Source organism: Marmota flaviventris, chromosome 6 (genome assembly GCF_047511675.1).
Source record: "Marmota flaviventris isolate mMarFla1 chromosome 6, mMarFla1.hap1, whole genome shotgun sequence".
In the NCBI taxonomy this organism is placed as follows: Eukaryota; Metazoa; Chordata; class Mammalia; order Rodentia; family Sciuridae; genus Marmota; species Marmota flaviventris.
The window spans coordinates 25715472-25738430 of NC_092503.1; the positions used below are offsets into that span (position 1 = coordinate 25715472).

Sequence of the window (22959 nt, forward strand, 5' to 3'; positions counted from 1 at the left end):
ATCACTTTCTTTCAGCCTGAAGAACTCCTTCACTACTCATTATAGTATAATCTTATTGGCAATCAATTATCTTAGTCTTTTATGTTTAAAAATGTTTTGTTATTGTTGTTGTCATTATTTTTATCATTGAAGACAGTGTTCATTGGATATAGAATTCAGTGTTGATAGGATTTGTTCATGTTTTTTTAAAAATTTCATCCTTACTTAACTGTTCTACTGTACTCTAACCTCCATTAATTTCTGATGGAAATCAATAATAATTTGGGTTGTTGTTCCCTTACATGTGATATGTCACTTTTATCAGGCTACTTTCACAGTCTTTCTGTTGCTATTTGGTTTTAAGAACTTTAACCACTTTATGTCTGGGAGTGGTTTTCCTCATATATATCGGGTGTGATATTTGCTGAGTTTTTTTGTATATATTTTTCCTCACAAAATTTGGGGATTTTTCAGTCACTATCTCTTCTAATATTTTTTGCTACTCCATTCTCTCTCTTTCACTCTCTCCCCCTTCTCTTCTCTCCTCTCTTCTTCTTCCTCCTCCTGCCCCTCCTGTGTCTCCCTCCCTTTTGAGATCAGTTTCATGGGTGTTAGAGCACTTGATATTGTCCCACAGGTCTTTGAGTCTCTTTTCTCTTTTATCTTCAGATTACATGTTTCTAGTGATCTATCTTCATATTCACTGATTCTTTCCTTTGTCCATCTCTATTCTATAAATCCATCCAGTTACTTTTAAATTTCAGATTTAATAATTTTTAATTTCAGAATTTATGCTTGGTTCTTTTTGTAAATTATTGTTCTCAACTGAGATTTTCCATTTTTTTAAATTCATTGTGATAGTGTTATGTCATTAAGCATAGTCTTAATACTTGCTTTAAAATTTTCCCCTGCTCATTCTCTATCAAAGTCATTATAGAACAGGCCTACTCTGATTGTTGTTTCTTTTGAGAATGAGTCACTTTTTTCTTGGTTTTTCATGTAAGTCATTGTCAATTGTATCCTGGATATTGTGACTAATATTGTAGAGAGTCTGGATTCTACTATACTCCTATGAAGAATGTAAATTATTTTTTTAACTAATTAATTTGGTCAGAATCAAAACATACTTTTGCCTCTTGGACAGCAACTAAAATTTAATTTTAGTTCTTTTTTCCTTAGCTAGATTGCTTTGATTCTATCCTGCACATGTACACTTCATGGTCATTCAGAGATTTGGGCAGTGTTTATTTACAGAATTTAGGGTTGTCCCTCTCTATTCCCTGGGAATCTCCTTCTCACCTTTTAGTGGCTATAGTTGCCCAGAACTCTTCAGTCCTACAGACCCGAAAGATGGTATGTTGGCTTTCTCTGGAAGTTTTTCCTATCTCATTTTGTTGTCAACTACAGTCTTCCCTCAAGCTTACAGTTATAATAACTATGAAACTAAAATTATATATAAATTTTTACCCTCCAGTTCCTTTAAGTAGTTGTTTCTTGCATTTTTCCCAGAGTTTATAGTTGGTATCTGTAGAAGATTCAACTTGGTTTGAGTTTCCTTGACCATAATAATGAGACAGCCTCAGTACTTGAGTCTAAATTTTATGTAGTAGAAGCTTGGGAAGACATAGAAAGAGAATGTATAACCAGGTCTTTCTACCACTATAAATTTGAACTTTTACTATTTTTTATTAAAATTGTTTCTCTGCCATATGTGGTTGTGCCTGCCTATAACCCCAGTTACGTGGGAGGCTAAGGCAGGAAGATCACAAGTTTGAGGCCAGCCTGAGCAACTTACTGAGACCCTGTCTCAAAAAAAAGTAAAATAAAAAGGGATAGGAATGTAGCTCAGTAGTAGAGTGCTTACCTAGCATGAGCGAGGACCTGGGTTCAATCCCTGCACTAAAAAAAAAAAAAAAAAAAAAAAATCCTTCTTCAGTGAATTAAACACACACATAAAATCTCACAATTTAGAATAATTTTGAAAAGACCAGTAAAACTCTGAGACATGGTCTTGTTTCCATAAAATACTACCTAAGTTTAAAGCAGTAAATCTAAGTCTCAAACTATATTGAAAACTTCTTAGTAAGAGATGAATGTTTTAAGGAACATGATTTAGGTAAAGAAATAAGTAGCACTTGTTGTCAGCATTTTGCAGAATTTTAATATGAAAAGAACTATAGGAATCAACTAGTCAAAGCTACTCAGATGTCTGTACATAAATTAATCATTTACTGATTCATTAAATAAACATTTATGGCATATCTATGGATTATGAACCAGGCATGGCACTAGTTCTAAGATACACAATGAGGCCTACAAAGTTTGTTTCAGGCTTTGTCCCTCAAACTTATTTGTACCATTGATTTTCACTTCAAAAAATGTGCTTAATAAAGAAAAAAAAATTTATCTCAGTCACTGTTCAAATGACTGAAAATTATTAATCAATGAAAAACTCAAATTTTAAAAGATTTCCTAGATTTACTTTTGTCTCATTGAAGAACAATATAATACAAAAATGCAAGATGCCATTTGTGGAGTGCTATGATGATTTGACATGTGTTTAATGCACTTTCTTTCAGTAGCCATCTTCTGGGAAAAACTCAAGAATTCTGGGGTAGCCTGGGATGGTTCTTTCATTTACTTATTCATTTGTGGAATGAATATGGCTGGGATATTTATAAATGCAAATGAATTCTGATCATAGTCTTTAGTTCTATAATTCAAAGCTTATTGACTTGTAAATATATAAGGAGCAATGAGGTGACAATCACTGTTATATGTATATTCAACTGCTCTTAACTGACAGTCATAATCATTTTCAGTAAAATACATATAGTAAACATTAGTATATAAAACTCAGGAAAGTCAATCTCAGATGATTAATTTCTTCAGATTAGGAAGTACAAATATATTCGACAATATCCCTGAGAAGTTTTTGCTTGATACAGGTTTATGATGTGGATAAATTATTATTCAGATGGCTATATTAGAGTTAGGAAATGTGTTAATATTGTAAAAGAAAGATGAAATGAACTGCATATATTTTTAGGATCAGTATTTATTTTGACCACATTATTCTATCAAAATACAGATTCATGCAATTACATCTGCTAAAATAATTATTTCTTTTTAAAATTCCTATTATATAATTTGAACTTGGTAGATAACTGCCGTGTAATTTTACTTGCCAACAATGAAGGAAGCTTTCATATTAACAATTAATCAGAATTGAATGGAATCCTAAAATGTCTGTATCATTTGTCAGCAGTGTGTCTCTATCTTTGGTATGATGTAGCAAGATCAAACCCTTTTATTCTAAAAGAATGAGAGAAACAATCACAAAGCAAATAATTCTCAATACAGATATAGAGAGAATTTGGGCACACTGTTAGTGGTTAGAAATAAACAGAAAGTTCTGATTTAGGACAAAAGAACAGAAATAATATAAAATTTAATTTCGAATTCTTCAATGTTAACAAAGAGTAAAGGGAAATTATAGGTTTAATTTTAGAATTAAAGAGATTTTAAACTTAATATTACTTTCGGATTCAAAATTTACATTGAGCATTTAAATTACCCCATGTGACACATGGAATGATTGATCTTCCAGAAATAAAATATCTAGTATATTTGGAAAGATTTCCTTTTATATTTTTAAATGGCCTCTACTGACCTATATTCATCTTAATTTATTTTTAAGCATTCTGATGAAAGGCTTCTTAAGAAAAAGTTCACATTGTGATCACTTATAAAACTGGAGTAATGAGATATGTGGTTAATTTGCCATGTTTTTTATAGACAAATGTTAAATCTACTGCTCTTCTTCCTGTACCAAACTAAAGTAACCCATGACCTGTCCCATCAATCAGTAAATCCAAGGGGTCTTTTTTCCAGGCCACAACCAAGAAATCAAAACCATGTGGCTGTGTGTTTGTCAGAAATCCCTGCCGTTCATTTACTCGGCAAGAGACCCATCAACTTTAAAACAAGTCTATTCATCACCAAGATCAAATTCAATTCAAGATCCTCACAACACCTGTTCTGAAGACTGTGTACTCACAGCTGAAACCTGTGCTCATACATTTATTTTAGGACTAAGCAACTTTAGCTGTAGAGAACTGAGAAAAAAATATCCCACTTACTCTGCACACTAGTCTCCTTTGGCTGACCTTGTCCTGAGTTCTTTAAACCTTTAGGGCTTTAAATCACCATAATAAAATATTTTTATTTTTTCCATAGGAGGAAACCCTCCAGCGGGCACGTGAGGAAGAAGAGAAAAGGAAGGAGATCACAAGTCATTTTCAAACTACCCTGACAGATATCCAGGCACAGATAGAGCAGCAGAGTGAGCGAAATATGAAGCTCTGTCAGGAGAACACAGAGCTTGCAGAAAAACTGAAAAGCATCATTGATCAGTATGAGCTCAGAGAGGAGGTAAGAACTACATTAAACAGCTTAGAAGAACTGTATATATATATATATATATATATATATATATATATATATATATATATATATATATATATATTCTGATCTGGGATGTAAGGTGGGGAACTTGGTTAATAAGAATGTTATGGTCAACTCAATTGATTAATAGTTAGAATTAAATTTCTTTTGCTAGCCAAAATAAAGACAGATGATACAACAAAATACTTGGCTGAAAGTCATATAGGATTTCATCAAAACTGTAATTACTGCAAAGTTTAGGCAGTAAATAGAAAGTGGTAAGCTTGGGCCCAGTCATCCATCGAAACAGTATTTATCAACCCTTTAAAAATCCTCTCAAGGGAGAAAAAATATATATACACTCTCTTTTAAGAATCACCATGTCATGTACATTGAGGATCTACAGTTTACATATCACACAAGCCAAAAAAAATATTAATAATTTAATAATTATAATATTCATTTGGTGCTTAGTTTATATCAGGAAGTATACTAAGTACTATACTTTGAATATGTCATTTAATTATCTCAACTTTCTTATGCACTAGAAAATAATATATTTTCTATATTTTATGTATGGAAAACAGATTAAATTCCTTCTTGTCACAAAAGCCAAGACTTTGACTTTTAGTAATTTACATTAGAAAGGCAGTAAGAATCTTTTGTTAACCCCAAATTATATTTTAATGTTTAATGTGTTTTTAAGACTCAGATTTCCTCTCAGGAGTATGATAATATTCCTTTCCCCACTCCAACCAAATTTTATATCTCTGCCTTAAAATGTAACATAACATAGTCAAAATGGCTCTCTGTTAACCACATGCTAAGATTTTTTTCAAGAAAAAATACAGCCAGTAGCATATGGTTGCAGCAGTTAGGTAATCAGGAAATTCCTCAATAAGCCAAAATGCCATGCTACCATTTTATCTTATCACAAAGATTAATTCTGCTCCATAATAGAGGTTCAGGCTGAAGAAGAAGGAAAAGAATGAAGGGGAAATATCCATACTCTTCATAGAGACCACAGATAGGAATGGTCTGGTATAATCTATATAATCCTGGGATTGGTTCTATGTAAAATCCAAGGCCAGAATTTCTCATCTCACTGAGATAGAATTGAAAGCTTCTCTTTATCTAGCAAGTCCAGAAATCAAAAGGTATGGAGAGCAGTGAACATCTACATATCAATTCATCTGTGACCCTTGGCCTTGCCATCCCCACCTGTGTTAGTTAGTTTTCTATTACTATAACAAATGCCTGAGATAATTATCTTATAAAGAGAAAAGTTTATAGTTTTAGAGGTTTCAGTCCATAATCAAATGACCCCATTGCTTCTGGGCCTGTGGAGAGGTAGCACATCATCATGGTGAGGAGTGTACAGTGGAACAAAGCCGCTCACTTCATGGTTTGCCAGGAAGCAAAAGAGAGAGAAAGCAGAAGGGATGAGGTCTCACTACCCCTTCAAGAAGATGCCCCCAATGACTGGAAGACCTCCCATTAGACCCCACTTTAATTTTCTACAACTTCTCAACAGCACCAAGCTAGGCACTATAACTTTAACACATGGGTTTTTGGGGGACACTTCAGGTCCAAACTATAACACCACCAGCAACAGAGCAGAATTCAGGAGGCCTGAGCCTCAGTCCCAGACCTAGGACCACATGTTGGTGTCCCACCACATTTTTACAACCCTTGAGACAAGAATGCAAGAATGTGGAGAATTCGCCATGATAAACTGCACTATTATGGTGTGGTTAAAGATTTTATATTCATAGAAAGAGTCAAAATTCCAACTAATATGCTGTAGCCTTTGTAGTACAGATCATTATCTTTGCTGCCTAGCATAATAAATATCATGTCAATTAGTTACCAAATTCAGAAAAATAATATTGAGAACTTTAGTCATTAACACTGCTGAACTCTGACCCCTTTACTTTTGCAGCTTCCTTTGTATAGTGCCAAATGTTGGGGGCCTTCACCACTTAACATATAAAGTTCTAAGTGATGCTAGTGATTTATTCCCCTTTTTAAAAACAGTATAATCTAAAGAATAAGTATTCATGTGAATTATTTTTTTCTATTTTCCATTTTTAAGCACCAATAATAAACCAAGCTTTCTTTGTGTACTTTATTTTTGCTCAGCATCTGGACAAAATATTTAAACACAGAGAACTGCAGCAGAAGCTGGTGGATGCAAAACTTGAGCAGGCACAAGAAATGATGAAGGAAGCAGAGGAGCAACATAAACGAGAAAAGGAATATGTACTTATCCTTTTAGTCGGTGTGCATATCTGGTCTACCTTGATGTCTGAGACTTTCTAGGAAAGTTGTTTTGATAATGGTCAAAGAGCTCTAGACTGATGAAGAGCCTGGGCTTCGATGGAGAACTAAATGGGTTAGCCCAGTAAGAGGCACTATAACTGCATTATTATTCACATGAACTAGTCACTCAACAAATACTCAGCAAATATTTTTCAAGTGCCTATTATCTGCTGAGCATAATATTAGGTGCTGAGATATAGCTGTGAACAAGACAGACAAGGGCCATCTCCCATCATGCAGATTAGAGTCTGACTGGGATAAGACATGCAGTAAACAAGCAAATGAACAAGGAAGGGTAATTTCAGATAATAGTAAGTACTATTAGGAAAATAAGGAGGAAAGGAGAGGGGTGAAAAGAGGGGGCCTACTTTAGACTGGGTTATCAGGAAGAGGCACCAGATGCTTGAGTCAAGCCCAGCCTGGTAGAAGCCACCACATGGAATAATCTCCAGCAACAGTGTCTGCAGCATTAACAAGACCCTACTGCTGGAACCAGCCTCGCATACCCCAGAAATAGGAAAAGGTCAGGGAAGCAAGAGAATGTTGAATAAGTGGGAGAAAGGTTGGAAATGAAGTTGCAGAGATAAACAAGGGTCAAATTGTGTAGTTTTGTACAGCTTGGAAAATATATAATGGGCCAGTACATGGTGGTTTTAGCAAAGGAAGTGACATGGTCTGCTTTGCATCTGTAAATAATTAATTTGGCTCCTGGGTAGAAAATGAACTAGAGAGGAGTAAGAAAGCACCTAAATGAGATACATGATGACTTAGATTAGGGAGGAAGCAGCCAAGAGGAAGAATGGAAATGGATAAAAGTTGTTTCAATGAAAAATAAACAGTCAATGCTGCTGACCTGAAGATCATGACAATGAGATATGGGGAGAGTCAAAGATAACTCCATAATTTGAAGTTGAAAAACTGAATGGTGATGTTTACTGATCTTAGTAACCCCAAGTATTCCCCAAAAGCTGTAAGATCATTCTACAGATGAGAGAATTGAATCTCAAAGAGAATATGCAACTTGTTAAGGGCACATGCTGCTAAGTGACAAAGATATGTTTCAAATTAACCTGCAGCTGTCCCAAAAAGCCTAAGTCTCTGTAACAGTGTATCATAGTCAGAGATGTTTCAAATGTATGAATTAAAGCATGTATCATTGTGGGGGAAAGAAGGAAGTTTAAGATAATTCATTTTGTTAGAATGGTAATTTTTAAATAACTTCAATTATCAAACATGACCAAAAATGATAAATTTTGAAGAACATAACCTTGTGGTCATTGGATAATTCAAATCAGAAATCCATATTCTCTTAAGAGTGATAAGGCTTCTGATTATGTAAACCCCCAGAAGGCAGGATTTAGAACAACAGCTCCAACTTCTGTTTCTTAAAATGTAATCCATGGACTACCAATATCCAAACCATGTTGGGTATTTGCTGTAGTACAGATTAGAGTCACAGACTCATATTCTCTGAGAAAGAATACCCCTTTCACATGTTCTCTAGGACATTTGGATGCATGTTACAAGCTCTCCAGGGACAAAGACCAAGTATATATTTCATACTGGATCATGCATGCTGTAGTGGGATACAGGGTCCAGGAAAATTACTCTCAGTTTATACAAAGGAACAGTTACTGGCAACAATGCCCAGGTGGGGCGGTTCTGGAGATTCTCAAGCAGAGATTAGTAATGGTTGGAAAGGATTGTTAGAAAAGCTTCCAGAATTTGAGGGGAGGCTGAATTTTTTTGTGATTCATGCTTGAGTTAGACCCCCCCCCCCTTTTTTTTTTATTAAAACCACTAGTTTTTAATTGAAAAACAATCTCTCTAGCATGTTCTTTTAGCTTTCTTAGATTTTTTACAAAGTTCCAAAAACATGAAAGAGTTAATAAGACAGAAATTAAATTTTATATACAAATTACAGTTAAAGGATAATTTTAAAATTCTTTCTTCTCACAGTTACTGAACCAGGCAGCAGAGTGGAAACTTCAGGCCAAAGTGCTGAAGGAACAAGAGACAGTGCTACAGGCTCAGGTGAAGTACATGCATTGGGTGTCCTCTCCTTGCTGGTCCCAAGAGACTGGGACCAAAGGTAGTCTGCAGAACACTTCACAAATACAGGAGACTGAGGGACAAAAGTTGGAAATGAATACCCTCTTCACATTTATTGTTTTTAGTAAAAATAAAAGTATAGGATTATGTTTATGAAAAAGAAATTCTCTGTACCAATAATGTCCAGATAAAACAGTTACACAGACAAAGGATGATGGTCAAATGTTCACTCAAAGGAAGCTGATGCCCAAGTTCCCACCCATAAGTGCACATTTCTTCTCTCTTTCCTTCCCTATTATCCAAAAAAGGTAAAAAGAAAATGTGAACTTTTCAGATGCACCATTCATAACTGTCAATTCTTAAAATGTTCTCATCTTTTGATGTTATTTATAATACAAGGAAAATGAGATAAATAGAGTGGGCACTCAAGTTTCTGTACTATCAGGGATGGCTTTGTCAGTGGTGAATGATAAGCAGTGACAAGCAAGTTAGGAGCCATTTGGATTTGCCTCATGGTGCCATTCGTGTTTTGATTAGACCACTGGAATTCCTATTTCAGGCTCAAAAATAAAGCCTCCCATCACAGCTGCCTCTGGAGGAAAGCCAGGCCTGTCCATCTTCCCTGTTACCTTTGGGATTCTGCCCCTCCTGCAAATATTTCCTGTCAGGTTCCAGAACCATCCTGCTATTAGGCACAGAAGGGCTTCAGCTCTGCTGCTGGGAGAAATGCCCGATGCTAAAAGGACTATGAGATCACAGAACAAATTCAGAGGGTGAGAAAATCAGAAGCCTTACATGTTAGGCAGTATTAATTTAAGATTCGTACATGTTTATGTGCTGACTATAAAATGCTCATTCATTATAAAAAGAAAACTTATTCATTGCATGAATAAACAAGTCTGATGAATACTTTGTCACTGTGAAAGAAAAAGAAACTTAAAATAACAAATTATACCACTTCGTAGACAAAAATACAATAATATTTTCATATCTAGTCTTTCTAAAGTGTCTTCTACATATATATCTATGTACAGAGAAGACAATAAGGAATTGTTTTACCCAGTATGATCTATTCTCTGAAATATATAAGAATGGTTTAAAATATTAATTACATACAAGTTGGGAACATCATGTTTCTGACTTTAATAGAATCCAAGGGCCCGGTATTACAAACTTAAGATCATCCTTGAGGCAAATACAGAACCTATAAGATCACATGGTGTAACCGAGAGATGGCAGCAGTGGCAGGTCTCTAACCAGGAGGAAGGAAGTGTGACCTTAATGTCTAGTGATGGGGAATCCCAGAGAATAGAATCAGTACTTCTTCTCTATCACTGCCTCATTCACAGCACAGAGTATAAGAGGAACAGTGAACAATATTTGAAGCTATATATTGTACACATCACCTACTACATGTAATCCCTACTCTTCTCTGCTAAATGAATATAAGGAACTTTAGAAGAGTAGATTAAATTCTGGATTCTGGGTTAGAGAATGATTCATTCAACTGGCACCAGTAGTTAGATTTTCAATGAGTGCAGTAAAAATAGATAGGTGCAATCCAAGTTTCCTAACCACACAACCACAAACTTGAAAAAGCATCCATCAGAGGTTCTAGATTTGCCATTGTCCCTCAGTCCTGGACTGAGTCCAGGCACCACAGTCAGAGTCCTGGCTCTTCTACAGAGAAGCTGCATGACACTATGCAACTCACCTAAACCTCTCTGGATCTAAATTTTCTTCTATGTAACATAAAGATACCATAATGAGTATGTGATCTGTAACTGAAGTCCTCTGACCTCTGAGAGCTCATTACTTTTTAGTATTTCCAAAATAATAGCACATGAAACAGCAGCTATAGACTAAAATGTAATTGGTTTAGACATCATATCAGCTCTTGCTCTGTAACTGTGGATGGCAATAATTCATATATTTAAGTTTTTAACAGAAAAACAAATTAGTAGATATACAGATATAAGTACTTAGTAGATATAAGCAGCTTGTTATCAAATTATGTATACAAAACAGTTCAGTGACTGGTCCATAATAAGCATGATTAATTCAACTAATATTTATTAAGCATCTCTAAATGCTGATCATGGTTCTAGGTGTTGGTAACATAGTTTGTGATCAATAAGACAGATGAAAATCTCTGCCTAACCAAACTCATAATCTAGTGATAATAATGCTAATAAAATGCTAATTTTTGATTAGCACATGAGCCAGTATGTTTTATCAGAGGTAGGAGTATATGTATATGGAAATATATAAGACATAAGGAGTCTTCAGTTAAAAAAAAAAAGAACCACTCAACTGATCTCAAGACCCTGTTCAGCTCCAGTTCATGAATGTAAAGAACTTCCAGAAATGAAGAAGTATGGCCCTAGGTAAAGTTAACCCTGCCTTCTATGATGCCCAGATTCCCACAGTGCAGGCAGCCTTGTTTGTTACAAGGACTCTCTTCTGTCTTTCTCTTTTGTCTCCAAAGCATATTCAAACTTTCAATAATTACCTAAACACCAAGAAGAAAATAAAGGCACCTAAATCACTGTGTATAATAATGTTTAAACAAGTCATCAAGAAGTATCAACATTATCATTTTAAAAATTTTTGGTGGGTGCAGTTGTACAACTGTACAGCTGTAGTCTCAACTACTCAGGAAGCTGACAGGAGAATCACTTGGACTGAGGCAAGAGGATCATTTGTGGCAAGCCTGTTGGATATAGAAAGATCCCATCTCAAAATAAATAAATCTTTTTTTAAAATTATAGTTGTAGATGGACAGCATACCTTTATTTTATTTGCTTATTTTTGTATGCGGTACTGAGGATTGAACCCAGTGCCTCACATGTGCTAGGCAAGTGCTGTGCCACTGAGCCACAGCTCAGCCCCTCAAAATAAATAAATCTTTAAAAACAAACTCTACTACAAATGATTCTGCATAGCACTCAAGCACTTCCTTTGGTTTTATACTCTCCTTAGAGGTATGAGAGTACAAGAGGCCAAGGCCTTCATCCCCATTTCTAACATCTGAGCAAGAGAAATAACAAGGATGGATTATGTTGTTTTCCTAGACTAAAGTCACTTTTCAGTCATGAGACAACAGCTGGCCAGCGGGGAGCATGATTCTCACTTAGGGAAGAGATTTCTGGCTTTCACTTACACAAACCAAAGCAACAGAGAAACTGTCAGAGATGATCAATGGGATACAATTGTCACTATAAATGAAGTGTTCATTAGATCAATAAAGACAAAGGCAGAGAGTAAGTTGGCAATATCTGGCAGAACAGACACAAAATATATCACCTGAGGGGGAAAGATTAGTGAGTAAATTGTTAAAAATGTATAATCATAATCTTTAAAATTCCCTTATCTATATAGAATAAGAAAAGGGCTGGGCTGGGGTTGTAGCTCAGCAACAGAGTGCTTGCCTAGCATGTGTGAGGCACTGGGTTCGATCCTCAGCACCACCTAAATATAAAACAAATAAAATAAAAGCATTCTGTCCATCTACAACTAAAAAAAAAAAAAAAAAAGAAAGAAAAGAAAAAGAAAAAGGAAAAAAAAAAAAAAGAGGGCACTCTGAAATTCCTCTTATAATAGGCCTTCCTCACATAGAAGATCTCACAGGTTTGGTAAGGCCATTCCTGGGTACAGTTCTATTTCCTACACTATAAGAATGTTTGTAATTACAATTCAGTGCTCAGTTAAAAGAATGTGTGAGTCCCCTGGCCCATTTAAAAGTGAAATATTGAGGCAATTATTGTTACTTCTAACTGTAGAGCAGTTTGTTTTTATTTTCTCTGGCAGGAAAAGTACTGCATATGACCTCTGGACGTCCTTTCCATGTTTTTCTGAAATCCCAGAGTGAGAGCAGGAACACCATAAATCAAACTAAACATGCATCATGTCAGTATAATAGTCAGAGGGAAAATGTATCAGATAAGTATCTATTAAGGAAATAGAAAGTACAAATTTTTAGTTAGTATATAAGAAGATAATGCTAAAGCTCTTCACCTGAGAAATATATAATCCACAAAGGTTTTGCTACCTGTAACAAAGAGGTCAAATAGGAAAAAAAAGTACTGTATTATAAAGACTTGTCACTGGAAGGAGGAAATGAAGAGTTATTCAATGAGTATGAGATTTCTATTTTGAAAAAAGAAGTTCTGGAGACGGGTTGTACAACAATGAGAACGTACTTAACAACACTGAACTATACATTTAAAAATGGTTAGGATGGTAAATTTTATGTTACATGTTATTTTTTTTACCATAAATTATTTTTAAGAAAAAACAAAACAAAAACCATAACTAGGAGAAGCTCAGAAAGTGGTGATAAGTAAGATACTCTTCTTGGCACTCTGGGTATGTCCATCTTCATGTCACAAGCCAACACTAAGAAAACACAAGATAAGGAAGGAGCATCTGCCCAATTAACACATCAAAAAGAACATTCTGGATGGTTGGTTGGTTGATTTGTTTTCCCTTAGAGCCTTTACTTTGAGACTATGGATGGAAAAAAAGTCTTACAAGTACACATGGAAAAAGTAAAGCATGATTATAGTTAAGTGAAGACAGTCTAACCAAAACTTTAATACCTGTCAGCTAATGTTAAGGGTGATGTTCTGGGTGTGTTATTTTTGACAATTGTGTCAAGGTTGTATGTAGCAGTTGGACCATGATATGCTCACTCCTGCCCTTGCCTGTCTGTAGCCTGCAATTACAGCAAGACCTGCTCAGAGTTCTCAACCATAGTTTCAGAGACTCCCATGTAGTAATATGCTGGAAAAAGAGTAGAGGAAAGTAAGAAAAATATGTTAATAGGAGGATATTGTCCAATAATGCAAATGAATAGACTTTGTAATAAAAGATAACCAGGATCCACTAGAATACATTGTTCTCACTATATACCACGGGATAAAGTGCATTGTAGGTAGCCAGACCCACAAGAGCTTACCCTAGGGTATAGTGTTTCAAACTAAGAACCTGTATGACCATTCTGGGCCTTCAAATCCATTCAGTGGATACCAGCCAGTATTTTGAAAAAATGAAACACAACTAAAGAGAATATGTCAGAGTATACTGCATGTTATAAGAGTAAATATCTTATGCAAGGCATCTTCTTGGCCATAAATTCCTTTTATTTCATGGCTCTTCACTCAGTCTTCTATAATGTATAAGCCAAGGAATCAAAATAAACAAATTTTAGTCCTGTCATAGATTCATAGGGCTAATGGATGATTTCAGAATAATGGTTGCTTGACTTATTTTTTTTTAATTTGTATCCTGTGGAAAGGATTTATTAACATTTTGTTGTTGTTTACTGCACTGAAACCTATATTACTCTGAATTATTTGTGAATAACGCATCTTAGATAAGCAATTTTCTGGACTCTCGGGGTTGTTTGACTCACACACACACACTCCACCCAACACCACCTTCAAGACAGAATTCTCCAGTCTGCTGCCTTTGGATGTGTGTGCTCTTCCCCACTTTAAATGAAAATCTCACAGATACCACCAGCTGGTCACCTGGTGCCTTTCTTTTGGTCAACAACCTTGCCATTCTGGCCATCAAGTGCAGCCCAAGACATTTGGTGCCATTTGAGAACCTGGGGATGTTCTGGACACTCAAGAGTACTAAATTTGAAAATAAAGGCTTTGCTAACTTGAATCATCCATACTAAATCTCTCTTCAATCAAAGCATGCTATCTTAATATTGTTTTCAAAAGCAACATTTTTAGTATTTCATTATTATCACTAACAACCAAGTATTTACACTCTTCTTCCCTGTGCTGCCCCATTCCCATCCCAAATGTAGGTCTTGAAATTAAGGGTGTAAAGATATAATAGCTCTCCTCACTATCCCTACTGTGGATCACACACTCAGGAATGCTACATGATGCTTTTGGGCAAATTAAGGGGAAAAAAATCCCTTCTTTAAGATGCATTACTTCTATTGTAGAAAAGTGGCATATAAACTTATTTGGATGGAAAGGGACATTTTTAACTGCTATTGGCTAGACATCATAGTGTTGTATATTCAGAAATATGCAAATACATAAGGACTACTGCCATTATGCAGGTTGTGGATAACTGTTAAGAAACTGCCATTTGTATAAAATATATATTTATTTATGTGTGTGTGAGTATGTGTGTGTATATATGTGTGTATATATTTATTTATTTATTTACTTATGTAAATAAAATAAAATTATTTTATTTACATAAGTAAATATAAATAAATATATCTGAATATACAAAACTATGATGTCTAAAACAGAAATGGCAGTTTCTTTTTTTTTAAAGAGAGAGAATTTTTTTAATATTTATTTTATAGTTTTTTGGGGGTTTTTTTGGCAGACACAACATCTTTATTTGTACGTGGTGCTGAGGATCGAACCCAGGGCCGCTTGCATGCCAGGCGAGCGCGCTACTGCTTGAGCCACATCCCCAGCCCAGAAATGGCAGTTTCTTAACAGTTATCCACAACCTACATAATGGCAGTAGTCCTTGTTCATGTCCCATCATATTTCCTTTTACTCTTATTTTCATTTGTCTACATTCTCCCTGCTTTAAGATCACCATCTCCACAAACACATGGCTTACAAGATAACCTGCCACAAATCTCTGATCACCTACTGACTCGACAGTTAGTCAAGCTATCTTTAAGAATGAATTTCCTTTAGGAGTACATATGCCTCAAAAGCAGAATCTACATGTTAAACACTTCTGTACATATGATCCATGCATATGTTTGGGGCTCAATATATGTTTGGTAGTAAAAGTTACGATATCATGAAATAGTGACAACATATTTTATTTCATTTTTCTTTAAAGAAACTCTGCAGTCATGCTCACTGACCTAGATTGATTTTGTAGTAAATAACTGAACATATGACTAATGCTGAATTGAGAATTCCTTTAAGTCATTTTTCTTCTCAAATAATGAACAATGACATGTTTTTTTATACTGCAAACATTTAAAAAGCAGCCCTGAAATAGATGCACTCTTTTCCTTGTTTACAGCTTACTCTCTACTCTGGAAGGTTTGAAGAGTTCCAGAGCACACTTACAAAAAGCAATGAAGTGTTCGCCACTTTTAAGCAGGAAATGGATAAAGTGAGTATTATTTATCATCCATGAAATATTGACAGTTTCTATTTTGACAGGCAATTCTTCTTTGGGTTCATTTTTCTCCTGCTAAGATATTTCAGTGCATTTCATGAAGTAATGAAATGTTTATATAAGTAGGAATGAAGTTTGGGCTTTTTTGTGTGTGTTTGTGTAGTAATATCTGGGGAATTAATCTTTGTAAGAGTCCAAAAATGCTAAGATACATTTATTCTGAGGAACAATATTTATTTTTCTTTAGTATTAGCTTAAAACAAAAACAAAAGCATAACAACACAACAAAAAAGACAATCTCCAACACTATGTTGTGTGTGTGTGTGTATTAGAATGTTAGAGCAGAAAATACTATTTATTGATATTCTTAGAAGGAGAGATATGTACTATGATAGAGGAAGAGCCATGAATGAGAAGACAGAAACCTGAATTAAAATTCTAGGTCTGTTAAATTTCCTGAATTTCATTTTTCTTATAAATTGAGATGTTATATTCATTACCAAAATCACGATATTGTGATGATCAAATACATTAATGTATTTTAAAAAGTGTTTAAACTTTTTGAGAGTCTATTACAAATATAAGGTATGGTTTTAGTCAGCTTTTTCCACTGCTATGACCAAAAGACATGACAAGAACAATTTTAGGGAAGGAAACATTGATTTGGTGCTCACAATTTAGAGATCTCAATCCATAGATGGCCAACTTCATTCTTTGGGGTCTGAAGTAAGTCAGAGTATCATGGCAGAAGAGTATATTGGAAGAAAGAAACTCCGGACATGGAACCAAGAAGCAGAGAGAGTGTTTCACTCACCAAGAACAAAATATACAACACAAAGGCAATCCCCTAATAACCTACCTCCTCTAACTACACCATAGCTGCCCATAGTTACAACCCAGTTAATTCCTAACAAGTGCTTAATTCACTGATTAGGTTGAGACACTTATAATCCAATAAATGTACCTCAAACTTTCTTGCATTGTCTCACACATGAACTTTTGGAGGATACCTCACAGTTAAACCATAACAGTTACTAATATTATTATTGGATATAATGTTTAAATCTTGGTCAAGTCAGTATTTTCCCAATATAAAATCAGTATCAGAAATGTATTTCTGACCAGGTATTGGTATTAACCATTTTTTAAGTGTAGAAAATATCCTCTTAGAAATATTTTTATGAAAATCCTTAATAAAATATTAGCACATAGTATTCAACAACATATTAAGAAGATTGGACATACATAATGACCAAGTTGGTTTTATCCCATGGTTGTAACAATGGCTTACCATACACAAATCAGTAAATATAATTCACCACATAAAAAGAACTAAGGATAAAAATCACATAGTCATATCAATAGATGCAGATAAAATTCAATACTCATTTATGATAAAACCTGAAGAAACTAGGGATAGAAGGAACCAACCTCAACATCATAAAGATTATAAACAATAAATCCAAAAGTAATATCATAGTGAATGGGAGAAAACACAAAATATTTCCTTTAAAATACAGAACAAGAGAACTATGTCCACTCTCATCACTTCTATTCAATATAGTACTAGAAATTCTAGCCAGAGCAATTCAGGCAAGAGATCCCCATCAAAATACCTATGACAATCTTCACAGAACTAGAAAAACAGTCCTAAAATTAATTTGGAAAAATAAGTGACCCAAAATAGCCAAAACAATTATAAGCCAAAAATGCAATGTTAAAGGCATCACAATATCTGATGTCAAATTATACTACAGATCAATAGCAACAAAATCTGCATGATAATAAAAACTGATTACACCAATGAATAGAATATAAGACAGAGACAAAACCACACATATAGTCAGCCGATCCTTGACAAAGGTGCCAGAAACATACATTGGAAAAAAGATAGCCTTTTAAACAAACAGTTCTAGGAAAACTGGTTATTTTTTCTAGATATTTATCTCTCACCCTGCACAAAAGTCAACCCAAAATGTATCTAAGACCTAGGAGTTAGATCTGAAACTGCAACTCCTATAAGAAAACATAGGGTCAACACTCCAACATACAGGCAAGGACTTTCTCAAGAGGACCCCTAAAATTCAGGAAAGAGTTAATTAATGGAATGGCATTAAATTAAAAGGCTTCTGCACAGCAAATGAAACAAATGAGAATGAGAAGAAAGAACCACAGAAATGGGAGAAAATCTTTGCTAGCTACTCTTCTGACAGAGAATGAATATCCAGAATATATAAAAAACTAAAAAAATGTAACACCAAAAAATCAAATGACCCAATTAACAAACGGGCAAATATACTAAACAGATATTCCTCAAAATAAGAAATCTAAATGGTCAACAAATATATGAAAATATGTTTGATATCATTAGCTATTAAAGAAATGCAAATCAAAACTACACTGAGATTTCATCTTACTCTAGTTAGAATGGCATTTATCAAGAATACAAACAATAATAAATGCTGGAGAGAATATGGTGGAGAAGGAACTCTTTTATACTGTTGGTGGGACTATAAATTAGTACAACCACTATAGAAATAAGTATGGATATTCCCCAAAAGATTAGGGATGGAACCACCATACAACCCAACTGTATCACTCCTCAGTATTTACCCTAAAGAAATAAAGTTGTCATACTACAGCAATACATGTGTACTCATGTTTAGAGTAGCACAATTCACAAGAGCCAAACTATGGAACCAGCATAGGTGTCTATTAATGGATGAATGGATAAAGAAAAACGTGATACATATACACACAGTGGAGTTTTATTCACCCATAAAGAAGAATGAAATTATGTCATCTGAAGGAAAATAGATGGAACTTGAGAACATTATGTTAAGCAAAATAAGTCCAACTCAGAAAGTCAAGAGTCATAATGTTTTCTTTCATATATGAAAGTCAGAGAGAAAAAAGGGAAAGAGAAGTGGGAGAGAGATCTCATGAAAAATGAAGGGAGAGCAGTAGAGAAAAGTGATCAGGGGGAAGGAGGAGAGGAGGAAATATGAAAATAGTGGGAATGATATTGGCCAAATTATATTGTTATATTATGTGCATTTATGAATATGTAACAATGAATCCCACTTTATGTCAAATTATAATGCACAAAAAATATAGAAATATTTTCATGAAATAATTATCATAAATTTCAGTTAAGTAAGCAAACTTAAGAAGGTTAATACTTGTTGTAAGTTACAAATTTCCAAATTCAGGGTTGATCTATAAATCAAATTTTTTAAATTCTAGAGTTATAAGATTCTAATAAATATTAGAACAGGAGAAACTATTTTACTTCAAAATTATATGTTTTAAAATTGGACTGAATATTAAATCAAGAGTTCTAAGAGTTTTATGGACTTTAGTGGTTGACCAGAGAATTCACTGGAAATAAACAAACAAACAAAAAAAACCCCACATTGATGTATATATTTGCATTTCTCCATAGTCCCATATATTTCATCAAATTCTTAAATTGGTGGGGCTGGGGTTGTGGCTGGGGTGGAGCGCTCGCCTCACACATGAGAGACCCTGAGTTCGATCCTCAGCACCACATCAAAATGAATAGACAAAATAAAGATATTGTGTCCATGTATAACTGAAAAAAAATTTTTTAAATATTTTAAAAATTCTTAAATTGGTTAATAACCTTAAAAGTTTAAAAACTACTAACTTGGTTAATATGAAATCAAAATTTAAAAAAAAAAAAAACTTTCAAAGCTCACCTAGTTTCTCTTGGAGCCCAGACCGACAATCTGGCCCTCTGACTACCACCAATACCCAACTTTGGGCATCTTGGTCCCAAGCAGCGAGTCTTACTTATCATTAATCCAGGATATTCATGCCTGATTACAAGTCTTGTACTTCATTTTATCCCCAGAGATCCTACAATAAGAAACAGGGAATACTCTCAGGTTCAAAAAGGACAGGTTACATTTTATTCACTCCTGTATCTACCATACCCATCCCATGGCTTGGTGACCAACAGACACTTTTGGAAAGGAAAGGAAGATCTCCAGATCCACCCTTCTGTTAACTCACATGAATATTACACCACTCCTTTGAGTTTCAGTTTCCCCATTTATAAAGTAAGTTTGAAATTAGAACCTTCCTCATGAGACTGTTTCAAGGATAAAATGAATAACATGCAATTACATTTTGTGAATCCTTCCTCATCCTACCAACATAACTATGGAGAAAATGGAAAGGAGTTTTTCTGTGTGGCAACTTCTCAAATGTGCCTATTTATTATCAATATTTTGATAGCTAAAAGTAATGCCAACTTTCTCACTATGATAGTCTTCTAGTCATTAAAGTAAGTGATCTAAATTGCAAGCTATTTCAGGGATCTCAGTAAAGATATTTTTATTTCAAATGAAAGAAAAAGCAACAACAAAACAATGTGCCCTAAGTAGTTTCCTTTTTTCCTGAATTGGTTCTGGTGCTCACTACTGACCTAAAGCACTCAGCAATAAATCATGACTCTTCTACAATCTTCATTCTTGACATCAAACATTTGTTTGCTTCAGCAGCTGGTATCAAAAGAACTGCTCCTAATGTAACATATGGAACTATTAGCTTCCTTATACATTAACTCTTCAGGATTTGACACTAAAACACTCTAATTTCTGTAGACAACCAAGAAAATGAAAAAGCTGGAAAAGGACACAGCCACGTGGAAAGCCCGATTTGAGAACTGTAACAAAGCCCTATTGGACATGATTGAAGAGGTGAGCGGGTTTTTCTCTTAGCTTTTATCACCTCCAACTTCGAAGATATTCATCTTAGAATATAATTATAGCGTAACAATACAAATTATTATGTTTTAATAAAGAGCTAAATTTTGGGGGGATGTAACATGTAAAATTGTAATAAAAATAATAAAGGCAAAGGTCATTTAGGAGCCAGTCCTGACGCAAAAAAAAAAAAAAGTTTATACCTTAAGTCACACATTTATTGATTCAAAAGATTTCCCCAGAACAGCATCATGCCTGCTAGACTATGAGTAACTTAAAGTGGGATGTGTCTTATTTGCTTTTGTATTTCCCCAGTACCTGCACATAACAAGTATAGATGAATTAATTGATTTGAGAAGACAGTGGGGCTCAAGCACCCTGAATGTGCCATTTTAAACAGATATGGAGAAGTATTTTTTTAATTCCTACAACAGGCATTTAAATCCTGATATTATGCCAGGATCTGAGCAGGTTTTTCAACTTTAAAGGTAAAAGATATATGGGCCCAGACCTGACAAGCAGAGCTTACAGGTGAAACTTTCTCCATATTAACAATTTAAAAACCATCTTCAAGGCACAGAGTAGCTCAAAGCCAGGAGTAAGGAGTTAGTTGATTAGGAACATGTTCCTACAAACATGCCACCATTTCTAGAGAAAGGAAAAACTGAATAGTTTAAGCAGTCAGCATCATGAATTAGTGTGTGGTGAGTTTCTATGGTTATATTACTGTTCTAACAATTCATCACAAATTGCAACCAATTCCAAAGATTTATGTTTACTATTCATCAACATAAATCGAATGGTTGCCAGGATTAGACTATAGCAGTTTATCTATAGAATAGATAAGACACCCCTGAGGGCGAAATCCCAATTGATCTCATTCATTTCACCACAGGCTTTGGCTTACACTTTCTAAGTCTCAAAAGCAGAAAATTCTTCTATTTTAAGATCTGAGAGGCTCTAGCCTCAGTAGAAACAAGGCTTGCCATCTTTCTTTCCCAAAAAACAGTCCATCGTGGTTAAAATTCTACCAGTGTCTACCTCATAATGCAAAAAATAGTGAAGACCCTGAACCAGTGTCTGTTCAGCCATCACTCTATGGCCAGGCCCCAAGGCCTAGTGGATACTAATTCCAGGACAAATGGGTTTGTTGTTTCCGGAGAGCCTGTGGAAATTTTGCTTTTCATGTCGTATTGTGTGTTTGTGTGTGTGTTTTCAAATCACAGAAAGCACTGAGAGCTAAGGAATATGAGTGTTTCGTGATGAAAATCGGGAGGCTGGAGAATCTCTGTCGCGCTTTACAAGAAGAGAGAAACGAACTCTATAAAAAAATCAGAGAAGCCAAAGTGTCTGAACAGGAGGACCAAAGTCAGCATAGTTCCGACGAAGAGCCAGAGGCAAATGTCTCTGTGGACAGAGAGATAGATGCAGAGGAGGCCAACAGTGTTCAAAACGCTGTGGCAAACCTGGCTGCAGCCTTCCAGGTAATTAAGCATCCGGAGTCCAGCCTCCAGCAGTCGGAGGCATTGCCCCCAGCACTGGGCGGGCCTCGGGGCAGCCGTGGCTCCGCCCCCAGGGAGCTGGAAGCGCTCCCTCCGCTCCTTCTCGGGGGTTCAACTGACCCGCGGCCTCCTCCAGTCCCTCAGGCTGAGGCCCTAGGAGGTGAGGAGGCAAAGCCTGCCTCTGAGGTCAGTAATCCCTTGACCCAGGCGGGAGCAGAGCCCCGAGCTCAGAGTCTCTCCGAGGAGCCTCAGGCTGCTGAGCTGCCCCGGAAATCAGAGGTCGGAGTTTCCGGTCAGGCCTCACAGGCCGCATCCGAGGCCTCCCCTTGCGGGGTGGAAGCAGAGGGTTCCGCTCCACCACCTCCAGCCAAGGTGCAAGCTCCAGCAGGGCCGCCTGGGTGTGAGCCCAGCGAGCAGCCCCTGCCAGGAGCCTCAAAGGAGCTGGGCCCCGGGGCCCCGGCCCAACTCCAGCTGCCCATGGTGGCCGACACCAACCTGGAACCAGTAGACTGAGCCTCTTCGGCCCTTTCTTTCCGACCTTACATCTTCACCATATCCCACTGTCTCTGAAAGAGGCATTAAGGGTTAGAGATGGCAAACGGAGCAGTTAGGATCAAGACATTTTAATATGCAGAACACATTCAGCCTTTGCTGTTTGTTCTCAATTTATTACTGATGTGGAGCTTTTCTATTTAATACTGAGTGTTAATTTTTCCCAAATGGCAGCAAAACATACCATTAGTAAATTTATATTGTTTCCCTATTAAGATGTTACATAATTCAATTTTTTTAGT

General features: G+C 35.6%; 1 protein-coding gene across 1 annotated transcript in view; it reads left to right on the forward strand.

The window, feature by feature from the left end:
* Txlnb (taxilin beta) overlaps window positions 1-22678 on the forward strand; it is a 40707-nt gene extending 18029 nt beyond the window's left edge. Inside the window, exons 5-10 of the mRNA XM_027938436.2 lie at window positions 4219-4413; window positions 6568-6687; window positions 8707-8781; window positions 15832-15924; window positions 20562-20657; window positions 21890-22678. Coding sequence (XP_027794237.2) covers window positions 4219-4413; window positions 6568-6687; window positions 8707-8781; window positions 15832-15924; window positions 20562-20657; window positions 21890-22678 — 1368 coding nt within the window. The remainder of the gene's footprint in view (window positions 1-4218; window positions 4414-6567; window positions 6688-8706; window positions 8782-15831; window positions 15925-20561; window positions 20658-21889) is intronic.
* The last annotated feature ends 281 nt before the right edge of the window (window positions 22679-22959 follow it).